Source organism: Pieris napi, chromosome 7 (genome assembly GCF_905475465.1).
Source record: "Pieris napi chromosome 7, ilPieNapi1.2, whole genome shotgun sequence".
NCBI classification, from domain to species: domain Eukaryota; kingdom Metazoa; phylum Arthropoda; class Insecta; order Lepidoptera; family Pieridae; genus Pieris; species Pieris napi.
The window spans coordinates 10,355,059-10,368,628 of NC_062240.1; the positions used below are offsets into that span (position 1 = coordinate 10,355,059).

The 13,570-nt window shown below is 34.3% G+C and overlaps 1 protein-coding gene across 2 annotated transcripts in view; it reads left to right on the forward strand.

The window, feature by feature from the left end:
• Window positions 1-13,570, forward strand: part of LOC125051281 (TATA-binding protein-associated factor 172) — a 46,933-nt gene that overhangs the window by 21,732 nt on the left and 11,631 nt on the right. For both annotated transcript variants that reach the window (XM_047651492.1, XM_047651491.1), the window contains exons 10-19: window positions 188-364; window positions 887-1,149; window positions 2,550-2,814; window positions 3,789-3,932; window positions 9,109-9,274; window positions 9,713-9,798; window positions 10,397-10,525; window positions 11,762-11,874; window positions 12,413-12,506; window positions 13,111-13,253. In XM_047651492.1, coding sequence (XP_047507448.1) covers window positions 188-364; window positions 887-1,149; window positions 2,550-2,814; window positions 3,789-3,932; window positions 9,109-9,274; window positions 9,713-9,798; window positions 10,397-10,525; window positions 11,762-11,874; window positions 12,413-12,506; window positions 13,111-13,253 — 1,580 coding nt within the window. The remainder of the gene's footprint in view (window positions 1-187; window positions 365-886; window positions 1,150-2,549; window positions 2,815-3,788; window positions 3,933-9,108; window positions 9,275-9,712; window positions 9,799-10,396; window positions 10,526-11,761; window positions 11,875-12,412; window positions 12,507-13,110; window positions 13,254-13,570) is intronic.

Genomic DNA, 13,570 nt, shown 5'->3' on the forward strand with positions numbered 1-13,570 from the left:
CATACCAAAGCTATTTTTATAATTATAGTAAGAAAGAGTCTCAAGAAATCATAATAGTTTCAAACACTGTATTTAAGTTTTTAACATTTGCTTCGATTTGTGGGTAACAGTTCTGGATTTTGTTTTATTATATATTAAAAAAAACAGTACCTGTCGTAGTTATTTTAATTATACAATTGTTTTGTAGGTGGTAGCCCCAGTACGAGAAACATGCGCGCAAACGCTAGGGGTGACACTCGCTCAGATGCGTGCGCCTCGTGTGAAGGCAGTTGCGGAGAGAGTGGCAGCCCTAGCCTCGCAGAAGCAATGGGAGGCGAGGCACGGGGCCTTATTGGCTTTCAAATACTTGTTAGCTGCTAGACAGGTAAATAATTTTATGCGTGCACGTGCGCACGCGCAGGAATTTCCCCCACTAAAAGTACGCGTGCGAACTTTTCCTTGCTTAATCTGACCAAGTTATGTAGCGATCTTTGTTTATTTAATGCTGTTGAGGCATAGATATGTTGTTTTCCAGGCTAATGAAGTTGTCAGTATAGTTATTATTATGTTATATTTGTTTTAGCTATTTTGGCTGTTTTATGGCCATAAAGCGAGCTCTTTTATAAGTGAGGCGAGATCTTTAGATTTAATCATTTTCCCCATTTAGTAGGATTTTATAAATTTATTAACTTAAATCAATTTTTAATGAAATTATTAACATAACTCTGTTTTAATAATCGTAATCAGACAAAGTAATTAAACACGCTGTAATTAAGTATTCATTTGTATTCGTCTGAAGCAAAAAGAATTTCATTACCATTATTATTATGTAAAAAAATCGTAAAGATTCTTTAAAAATTACCGTGATTCAGTAATCACATCAAAATCATGGTTCTGGCAATTACAGGAAGTGGCTGTAGATAGCGGAGCCCTAGAACACTTGATAGCTGGTCTGGATGATCCAGCTGAAGATGTGTCAGCTGTGGCGGCGGGCGCTCTTGTTCCAGCGGCTCACGCGTTGGCCCGAAGTCGGCCTGACGGAGTTCCGAGATTGGCAGCACGACTGTGGCAGCTGCTGCATGAGCAGGATGATCTGGCGTCGCCGGCTAACTGTTATATGGCGCTGCTGGCTGCATTGATGGCCTTGCCAACAGCTGCTATCCTTTTACAGTAAGTTTCCTTAGTATCGTCAGACTATATTCCAATAATTTTGCCTCAATAATATTGACACGAGTTCATAGTCTAAATTATTAGCTTAAAAATTCTGACAAACACAGAAGTATAACACAGTTATACTTCTTTGGAATTATTAAAAATAGTTTTTGATTGCATGCAAATAATTAATTACAATTAAATAATCAAAGACTGGAAAAGGAGTCATTATAGTCAATAAAATTCGAAACATTTGAAAAATTAAATAAATAAATTTATTAATACTATTATATTTATTATTATTTTCTAATATTAAATAGTATTGATTTAAATATTCAATTTAAATCACTTCTGATTAATATTCAGACGCACATATAAAATTCGCACTTGTATAATGAAAACAAAATGAAAACACGTATTTTAAATGTAGAAACTCAAAGCATGTGGATAAATATTATAAATACACAGTGAACAGTGGCGGCGTGCGTGCCAACATGCGCCACTAACTTCATTCTGTTAATTTTGTGTCACGGTGCGCGCACATCGTAAAATTTCACTCTCATCAATTTTTCATAACGCGCCTAAAGAAGTATAACTTCAAAAATACTTTAGTAATTTAAAAGATTGTCGGAGTCTTTATTGCCAGTTCATCTTGACCGCCTGAGATATGAGAATTGTATATATAAGTTATTGTGCGATTACTATATTTAATTTTTCCTTGCCTGCAAAGTGATAAGACCGCCCGTTGCCCTTTGCTCTCATTACTCTAAAACTTGCTCTTGTAAAGGAACGAAGTTTTCAATAAATAAATAAGTAGTATGATACGCTTCTAAAAAGAATTTAACGAACGAACAATAAAATTAAACTGATATTATTGTGTCAGAGGGCCGTTCTCCCGTTAAATTGATGTTGGTGTAGTGGTTAGTACCTCTGACTGCGAATCCATGGGTCCCGGGTTCGATCCCCGGCTGAGACGAACATCGATGTGATGAGCATTTGGTGTTGTGCTTAGGTCTTGGGTGTTTAAATATGTATTTACATGTATCTATCTATAATATGTATGTATATCCGTTGCCTAGTACCCATAACACAACTTCACCAGCTTAGCATGGGACTAGGTCAATTGGTGTGAATTGTCTAAAAAAAAAATTGTGAAAGCTATTTACAGTTTTACTCCCCAAGATCACGATCAACGACCACGCCCGACCGATGTGAGACGGAGTATGCGTTCTGTCCCGCTCTAGCGCGTATTGGCCGCACCTATATAACGTCATCGTGTGTTAGGTTTATTTTCGTTACTGAATTTCTTGATTGGTCGCCGCTGTCCAAGCCCGCGATAAAATCTATGCAATAGTTTTAAAATATGTGCTTTATGAACTGCACAAATAACTTACAAGTAATTTTATTGGTGTTTTCAGCCCTATTGACCTCGCAGACGTCCTTCCACGTCTATGGCCATACCTCGACCATTCCACGAGTTCAGTTCGTAAAGCGACACTTCAAACTCTCAGAACTTTAACCAAACCTCTAGTCATCACAAACGGTCATAGTGAAGTGCGTGAAAGTGCTGAAGAAAGTGAATGGCTGGCGTGGACACCGGAATTGCTTCAAGCTACTATGAGGCACATTTACCAGCGGGTACTCTTCGAGCATGTCCATGAAATTCAAGAGATTGCTTTACAGGTTAGTTTTATATATAAACGTTATTTTGCCATGTATATTATTTATAGGAAACATTTTTTAGTTCAATTAATTATTAAACTATCTACTATACTAAAAAATAAAGGGGGAAAGTAGAGGGGTGAGAATTAAGGGTTGTATGTATTTTTGTATGCGTTATCATACATACAAAAATTTAGGGGTACCCCATTGATATACAAAAAACCCAAGATGCACAGTCTCGAATAAAAGTAACGCTCGAAAGTGTCCCGAAACACTATTTCTGTCCCTTTCTATAACAGTATGTCTATAACAGTATATGTTACAAGCATATATTATTGCAAAATCAACCTTACGCGAATTGCTTAAAGTTGTTATTACAACGCAGTGTATACGTACTTAAAGCAATAAAATTTTACGTAGGTTTGGTAGGACAAGGTATTGAGTGGAGTCGAACATGACTTTTTTATTTACAACTATTTAACATATTTTAAATTTATCCGACTTTTCGGGTGCTTTACAGCGTGCGTGGTCACGGTGACTAAAGACAAAAGGTGTTGGATGTTAAATAGTTGAAAATTTATAATAATACATAACTTTAATCCGGTTAAAAAGTTTTTTCTTTAAATTAAATAATAATGTTAAATTGGCTACCTCCTGACCTACACTTTATATAGCGTAAATATATTTGTCAAAAACTACACACAAAAAAGTTCAAAAGTACATAAATTTATTTATAAAAAAAAACACAAATAAATAACATCGACTCCACTTATTAGACGCGAGACTATTTGAACGCACTCAGCGCACAATTTAGAATGTTGCGCTCATTTTTTGAGGACGTTTTTTTAACGTTGAGTGTGCATCTTGGGTTTTTTGTATATCAATGGGGTACCCTTAACATTTAGGGGGATGAAAAATAGATGTCCCGTATCTTCGACTGGTTTTAGGATCCTAAGACACGGAAGCGGTATAATATAGATATCTCCGTCTTTCAGGTGTGGGAAAATTTGCTAAGATTCGCGTCTTTGAGTGTAATCTTAGTAGCTGCGTGTCCCATGTTGGCCACTTGGATGTGTCTCGCTATGCAGCCCGCTAAGTTGCCCGTAGAGCCAGATTTGCTCCTATATACACCTCCCAAGGTAAGTTTTCTTATATGTCCTTGTTTATAGTTCAGTTATATAAAATCTCGAATATATAAAGTCTTTGGCAAATTTTATTCGTCGAGATATAAGAAAATATTTGTTTTGTATTGAGTTTTAATCTTAATATATATAATTAAGCGTCACGTTGTTTGTCCGCTATGGACTCCTAAACTACTAAACCGATTTCAATCAAATTTGCACACGGTGTGCAGTTTGATCTAACTTAAAAGATAGGATAGCTTACATCTCAATTTATACCCGCAATATTATAAATATATAAATAAAATAAAAAGCCTTTATTGTTGTTAACAAGTTTTACACAAAGTAGTTTCGTGTGCCTAAAATTACTTATGACTACTATCTAAAAAACACATTTTGACTATTAACTAGAGTTTAACTAATATACTAAAAAATTTTATATTTATTGACTATCGGCAAACGGTAGTTCGGATACAACTTGTCTTCCGACAAAGGCCTCCTCTAAAGCTCTCCAGTCTTTTCTCATTTTTGCGGTGCGAGTCCATGTTGAACCCGCTATTTTCTGAACGTCATCCTCCCATCTCTTAGCCTGTCTTCCTCTATGTCTCTTTCCGTCTAAAGGGTACCATTCTGTGATAAGTTTTGTCCATTTTTCTTGCTTTTCTCTCATCATATGCCCTGTCCACCTCCATTTCAGCTGTTTGTATGTTGTGTATGCATTCTTAAACTTGGTTTTACTTTTGATGTCTATTAATTTTTCTCGGTCTTTTCTTTTGACACCTAATGTACTTCTTTCTATGCTGTTTTGACAAACTTTAATTTTATTTGCTAGATGTTCTGTCAATGCCCAAGTTTGACACCCGTATAGTAAACATGGTAGAATGCACATATTAAATACCTTCCTCTTTTCTTTCCTAGGCATATCTTTGTTCTTCATCACTTCACTGAGTGACCAATATCTTTTCCAAGTATTGGTAACTCTTCTTTCAATCTCTTTTTCCATGCAGCCTTCAGTAGATATTAGCTGTCCTAAGTATACATATTCCTGTACGTACTCTATTTGCTCATTGTTTACTTTTATCGTGTCTGTTTGTGATGAGTTTGTCATGATTTTTGTTTTATTTAAATTCATCGATAGTCCAGCTTTGTCACTTACATCTGCTAGTTGTTGCAGCATCATTTCTAGTGATCTTGAATTTTCCGAGAATATTATTAAGTCGTCTGCAAAGCGTAGGTGGCTCAAGTTTTCACCGTTTATGTTTAGTCCCTCATTTGTCCAGTCTAGGTTCCTAAATATTATTTCCAAAACGGCAGAAAATAATTTGGGTGAGATAGGGTCTCCTTGGCGTACACCTCTCATGATAGGGAATTCTTCGCCTATAGTTTGTAACTTAACTTGCGCAGTACTCTTGGTGTATACATTACGAAGTAATCGTATGTATTTTGTTTGTACACCCTGTATTTTTAGTGCATCCCAGATATATCCGTGTTCTAGTGTGTCGAATGCTTTATTGAAATCGACAAACCCTAGGTAGTAGCTTTTGTTGTATTCTTTATATTTTTGTAATATTTGTCTAAGGGTGTGTATATGATCTATGGTTGAAAAATTTCGACGGAATCCAGCTTGTTCTTTGGGCTGGTTCTCTTCAAGAATATTTGTAATCCTCAATAGTATAATTTTAGAAAATACCTTATAAATATTAGACATTAAGCTTATGGGCCTGTAATTTGATATATCTCCTTTGTCACCTTTTTTGTGTAGTAATATAATTGTAGATTTAGTCCAATCCTCTGGAATATTTTCCGTTTTAATAATTTCGTTAAATATATTTGTAAGCATTGGACCAATTACTGGTGATGTAATTTTCAGTATTTCATTTGTTATGAGGTCTGATCCTGGAGCTTTATCATTCTTTTGTGTACTAATTGCTTTTATGGTTTCTTCGTTTAGTATTTCAGGTATTTCCTCTTCATCGGTATATGCATCATATTCTCTTACCACTTGTCCCAACTTTTGACTATGATATAAATTTCGATAAAATTCTGTAGCAGCTTTTAGTATCTCGGGTCTCTTCTCTGTAATTTTACCATCCTTCTTTTTTATATTTAGTATCCAATCCTTTTTTCGATTTAGTTCTTTCAGTGCCTTTTTTATTCCTCCGGTTTTTTCTATATAATTCTTCATAGTATTAGATCGTTTCGTTTTTCTTTCGTTCCGTAGTTCTTTGCTTATACTTTTGCTTATTTCTGCGATTTTTCGACGGTTGTCTTTAGTTTTCTTTTCTTGTAGTAGTTCCTTACGTTTCAGTAGTAGTTGTTTACTTTTGAGTGAGACTTTCTTCTTGCTGTTTGTGTTTACTTTTCCAGGTATAGTTTTTAGTTGGTTTAGTAGTTTGTTGTATTTTTCTTGTATTGATACGCCTTCTTTACTGTCCATTGATATTTGTAAATTATTAAGTAGGACTTCTGGTTCGCCTTTGTATTGAATAACTGCGTATTTATTATGAAATCGTCTTGTTTTCTTAGGGCGTATCCCTGTCAGTGTAGCTCGAACCATTCTATGGTCTGTATTAAAATTTAAGTTATGTATGACCGACACATCTTTGAATATTTTTCTATTGTTAGTCATAATAAAGTCGATTTCGTTCTTATAAAGGCCGTTCGGTGAGATCCATGTCCATTTATTTCTTAATTTCTTTTTATAAAAGCTATTTAGGATACTTAGTCTGTTTTGTAATGAAAAATTGACTAACCTTGTTCCATTTTTGCTTCTAGTTCCAAACCCGTAGCTTCCTATACTAAGTTCTTCTCCGATATTTTGTGTACCGATTTGGCCATTAAAATCTCCCATTATTATGACGTTTTTATATGCAGTTTCAATTGTATTTTGGAGGTCTTCGTAAAATTTCTCGATTTTTGTTATGTCTTCCTTTTTGATAGATTCCGTCGGTGAATACGCCTGGATAATGGACCAATCTTCTTCTTTTTCTATATTAAGTTTAATGTTGAGAATTGCGATACGTTCAGTTATTCCCCTTATTTCTTCTATTTTGTTTATAAGATGTCTTTTAATCATGAATCCTATTCCATACATACCCGGCGTCTCTCCTTTATGATATAATATATACTTTCCATGGTCTTCTACATGTTCTCCAAATCTTCTCATTTCGCTGATCCCTATAATATCCCATTTTATTTCTTGTATAGCTAGTTCAAGTTCTTCAAGTTTTTCGGGTGTTCTAAGAGATCGACAGTTGATGGTTGCTATTTGAATATCATTCGTTTTCTTTTTAGTGTGAGTATTGACGTTGACGTTATTTTTAACCTTTAGAGGGTCGTGGTCATTTTCCCCCACGATGACCAGTCGGCTTGGGGGAGCGTGGTGTTTTGTACTTGTGTTGTTTATATTATAGGTATGTCGTGTTTTCCGTTTACCGATATTCAATTGTTATTGCTTATTATCTAATGAGTTTGAGGGGAGGGAATTGCTTCTAGTTCGCATTAAATCAAAAGCATTTAATCTGTTGGCGTTCGATGGCATGAAGGTTTGTTGTTTCCTTGGTTGATTATTATTTTCTGGTGATGTTGATGTTTCTCTTCTCCGTTTTCCATTGCTTGTATTGCTTTTTCCTTTTATTATTATTTTATCGAATTTTAAGTATGCGATATTTCCTTTCTTTCTCTCCTCTATAAGTTGTGGCTGCAGTGTTTTCCTTTTCTCCAGCACTTCCTTAGTATAATCTTCTGAAATGTATACATCTTTAAGATTTTTCTTCATTTTCATTATTTCGTTCTTTTTCCATTCATTCACGAAAGATACCAAGGTAGGTCTTGACTTATCACCTGCTTTTCCAATGCGATAGATGTTATTCACATCGTGATCTTCAATATTTATGCTTAAGTCGGTTTTAAGAACTTTTTTCACTTTTTGTAGTAGTTCTAGGTTAGAGTTTTCGTCCTCTTTTATACCAAAAACTATTAAATTATTTTGTTTCTTAGCTCTTTTTAAGGTTTCCAGGTCTTTCTCGACGTTTTCTAATTTTGTTTTTAGGATTTTATTTTCTGCTATGATAGGTTGTAACTTTTCATCCATTCTCTCCATTATTTTGTTAGTTATAGAAGTTTGTAGCTCCGTGGTTTGTTTTTGCATTTCATTTTTCACTTTGTCAAATAAAAGTTGAAATTGAACATCCATTTTGTGTTGTTAAAAAATTATAGTATAGGAAATATAAAGAATTCCGAAATTGCACAGTAACAAATGCTCCTTCAATAATGTGACAGTACAAATGTCACTGCAATAAATGCTCTTTACAGTAATTTCTACGTATTTACCTCGAACTTTATTTGGTATTATGTTTAAGCAACACGGTCGTAGATACAAAATAACCACGTAGAAAGTTAAGCAAATTTTTCTTTCTCACTTCACTTGCATATATTTTATTGTTCACGTTTTTTTTTTTAGTCACCAACACAATAACACTTTTGAAAAGTAGATTTTTTGTATTTATTCCGTTGTCCACAAAGTAACTATCTTTTCCAGGGATAGATATTCCGCTGATATTGTTTAATTATTACTTTTTATAGTATATTTTTACCATTAACTATATTTAATTGATTTTTTTTTGTGGACTCGATGCAAACGTTACGACTACCCTCTGTTATCTATCATAATATTATTAAATTGCAAATTGTTTGTTAATTATTTGACAGTCACAATTCTAACAGATGGCGCTGTGTTAATAGTACCAAAGTTTCTCATAATCTACAATTTAATGGCATAACCACCAAAAAAGCATAGTGGTCCCCATGACTGGTGTTTTACTACCGTTTCCCTTGAATAGTTTACTATAATATTACAAAAACCTTAGCCACAGCAACGCTTGACTGAGTCTGCTAGTTGAATTATATAAAAGAAGCGGTATCCAGGTATTTCTTCCAGAAACTGCTTTTAGCAGTCCGACCGCCCATTTACATCCTGTTTTTTGTTATTGTGCTGTAAATAAAGTGTATTATTGTCAAATATATATCGGAATTAAATTGCATCGTAATAGAACTTGACAACTTAATATAATTAAAAAAATAAATAAATACAAGAGCAACACAACGCACAACATGGCGTAGGAACCCGATTAGTTACCTTGTAAAATATATTTTCAAATATGTCTGTGAATTTACAAAACAGCATTTTTTTCAGGAGCGTCGACCCCGTACTACCTCTCAGTCATCCCTAGGCGAGTGTGAAGAAAGCAACGATACTCGTCCGTCTCAGAAATGGTTGTTAGGCGGTACTGAGACGCAACCGGGTGCGTTGCGCGAGCGCAATGTAACACGCGCTAGGGTACTTGCTGCCAAAGTCTTAGGTATGTATGTATTAATATTTCAATCGAAATGATTTCATATATAAAACAATTTTACTACAAAATTATTTTAAAAGCTTACAATATGTATTTTATATCTGATATCTACAATCTTTACAGTAACAAAAAAGGTATTTTTGTTTAGAAAAAAAATAAAATTTATATTATAGGTTATTGGTATAAGCTAATGGTAAAAAATATGTTTCTAAATTTTATTTTAGTTTTATTTTCATATATGTGTATACCTCCATCGAAACACAACAAATTTCCTTGATAACAAGAGATCGGGCAATACTTTCCCAAGCAATAAAAAAATGTTAAGTCATATCATTCTTTTGTTAGTAAAATCCATAATCCCTTGAGATTAAAGCAGCAATATAGCCATGGACCGGCTACACAACGACTATATTATCAGTAAATAAATTTTATTTTGTTTTTTAGGTTATTTATCGTGTTATCTAGTCCAGCCGGCCCCCGGCATAGAATATAAAGTAGAAGATGAAAGTCCTATAGATTGTTATACAAAGGTGAGTTTTTATATAAAAACTATTCTACTTATTTAAATTAAACGATTATATGATAAAACCCCTTTTGATCCTTTTTAAATATTCAATTACAAATGACAAGTTAAATTTTCCTAAATTAAATACTTGCCGATTAGAAAGAGTGGTGGAGACTTTCTTTATAATTCATCTAGTCCTACTTATGCCCATGATTTATGAAGTGAAGGTCGTAGGTTCGATCCCTGGCTGTGCACCAATGGACTTTCTGTCTATGTGCGCATTTAACTAACATTCGCTGGAACGGTGAAGGAAAAAACGTGATGAAAACGGCTTGCCTTAGACCCAAGAAGTCGATGGCGTGTGTCAGGCACAGTAAGCTGATCGCTTATTTTGCCTATTCCATTGACCATGATCATGTGACAAATATTGAGGCCCAGACCTAAAAGGTTGTAGCGCCACTGATTTTATTTTTTATTAAAACAGTGTCGTTACAATATCTAGTTCCAGGTTTCAGTGCCTGTTTTGTGATATTTCTTAATATGCAAATAGGTGATCAATCGCTGCCTTTAGATCGAATGACTTCTTCTGTTTTGTTAATTATTTTGATGGTAATCTTTGCAAGGTGATGGTGGTATACCTCCGTGGAGGCAGTGCCCTTCAGCGTACAGTGGCGAGTCTGGTGATATCGTCTTGGGCCACTCATACTGTTAAATACAAGCTGTTTCCCCCCGACATGCGCGACGATACACAGGTTTGTTTTTTATACCATTGCAAGCATTAATTTTGTTAAAATCGGGTTGATTAAAAAAAAAAGCAGTATTGGTAGTCACTTAATAGCTAGCTTGTGTCACGTGATAATATTATCGTTTAATAATTTAAGGATAGTACAATTATCGGTTTTTATTGACCAATACTAACTCTGGTTTTTAAAGTAACAAACAAACTGGCAAAGAAACTTAAATTGAATAAAATATAGTCACAAAAAGTTAGTATAGCATCATTCGATTTTAGCACAACTTAATGTTTTTTATGTGACACCAGGCAAACAGGCAAACGGCCATGGATATTCCACATAGCCAGAAGGCTCGCAAATGCGTTGCCGGCCTTTTAAGAATTGATACGCTCTTTTCTTGAAGGACCCTAAGTCAAATTGGTTCAGATTTTTTTTAAAGGTTTGTTTAAATAAAACATTTGAACGGATATTAACGTGATCCTATTACATTATGCAACTTGATAGAGTAAAGGTCGATTCACACATATCAGTGAGCCCACAGTTCCGGCACAGTACCGCATCAGTGATAATTATTCTTTCAAACATTCTCTATGGATGTATTCACACTTGTCAGTGTCAGTGTCGTCTCAGTACCGTCAGTGTCAGTGCCGGCACCGGCCATCACGGACGTGATCGGCGACAACGATATTTTATCACGGATCACTGACGCCGCTGCATCGAATATATTATATTCGAGAATATTAAAACAGCTTTCCGACATTTTAAAATATTCAAAATACTTTCTTTCGTCTTTAATTAATTCTTTGTATAATGTCACGAATTCTCCTTCTGATTCTCTTAACTTCCATGCTTCATGTACCCATTTTCTTTTTTTTCCTCGATTATCTTCTTCTTCGTCTATCATAGCTAATTCTGTGTTATTGAAGAGTGCCATCAAAACAATCGACGTCAACGCTAGTCTGAAGGGAACGTCGTGCACGAAGACCCGCAGAGATCTGTACTGATATGTGTGAATTGAAGCACTGACGCACCACTGTAGCACGGATACGGAACTGTAACGGTACTGTGCCGGAACTGTGGGTTCACTGATATGTGTGAATCGACCTTTAGTCTCTTGAAAGAAATTGTCTTAAAAAGTTATAAAACTTATATCCCTTGAATAATTGAAATACTGTTCTATACTCGCCATATGTTATAATTTTTACTGAAATCTGTGATGACTAATATTTAAAATTGTATTTATACATTTAATAGGAGTCAAACGATAATGACGTGTCAAAGCTTGCGCCGCCATTACTGGTGTCAACTTTGCACACAGCGCTCAATCAAGTGCTGTATTATGACGAAGTTGCCCTGAATTGTAATAGGTAAGTGTTTACATAAGTTTAATGTATCGATTAAAAACTATGCTGTTAAAGAAACAGGCTCACTGCAGTTTCGCTTGCAAGAACTTTAAATTGGTAAATAACGGCTATCCAAAGAGTCATATGTGTTAGTATGAATAAAGAAAAAAATGTGTATGTACTTATGTACACGTGTTAGAAGTTATACGTCTTTGGCGTAAGAAGAAAAACCTTTAAAAAAAACATATTCTACGTTTGTAGAAAAAACTACACTAACAATAGAAAAATCTAAAATATTGACTATAGCTAGCTAGTTCAGCGTGTCGGTTTTTTGTGACGGTGTGCGCGCGCATCGTCTAAATTTACTCTCATCATTTTTCCCTAACGCGCCAAAAGAAAACTTCAAAATTCTTGATTATTTTCAAAGATGAGTTTTTCAAAACTTAATCTTAAATATCATAATTTTTCATACTCTTGTTTAGCCTTTCTGTTTAATTAATACAGAAACTGTACGTACAGATTAGCTAATGTGTTAGTAACAGATATTTTAATTATGCGACAGGATTCTCCAAGAGGCTCGCGATTTGCTAGCAATGATGAAGCATTACAAGTTGGCCGTCGGAGAGGAATTTAATAATATACTTAGATTGGAGCAGGTTAGTTTTTTACAAGAATATTTTATTTATTTGGGAAACAAAACAGAATCTATAAAAAAATATAAAAAATAAACACATTGGATGTATCTACAAAAAGTTTCATTGTTAAAAAAATATGATACAAAGCGAAGAAAAACAAAACATGACAGCACAAAATTTATGAATTCGGAGAACGACAAATATACTAGTAGCTATAATAAAGAAGAAAGATACAAGAATTAGGACATTAATAGTTGTTTTAAATTATTCCTAAATGAAGCAGTAGAATCCAAAGCAGGAGTCGGAAGGTTAAATTGTTTTCTATCAGATATTTCTGTGTTTTTTGTCTATGTTACCTATAGCTATAGTATTAGATAAGCTTAATTTTTGGGTGACACAAGACTCGTCACTTAAAATCCTCAAAGAAAATGAAACATATATGTGTGCTCTGCGTGGTTTTGGGACCTAGAATTATACATAATATCATTACTAAACTGATCCCATTTTCTGTTATATGTATAATCTGTTTAAATTGTAATTAATTAGAGATTATATGCCCACTTTCTCTGAGATTAAAATCCTTGGTAGAAATGAGCAGCCATAAATAAGTGATTTCATTGTATAGGTGGCACAAATGACGACTGTGACTGAACGATTAATTACGGGAATGAAGATCAAACGAGTCTCCTCCAGTCTGGAAGAACGTCGAGCAGCGCTTCACACAGCCGTCACTCAGTGCTCTATAGACCAGAGCGCGCTAAACATATCGTAAGTTAACGTCTTTTATTTATTTATTTATAATACACATCATACGTAGTACTAAATCTACGGTATATTACAAATTCTTTTATCTAAAATGTATGACAATTAGGTAAACCAATGTTACAAAAAAAATATTAAAAAATACAATTAAAATACCAGAAATTTTTGTTAAGCAATAAAAAAATTACCAGCAAAACAGCGGATTAGGTTCGAGATAGGCACTTAACAATGCTTTCTTTAAGACCGATCAGCCAACTACCGAATATATCCAGCTTCGGATAAAGTACTGTTTAATCCGTTAAAATCACGAATAAGAAAAAACC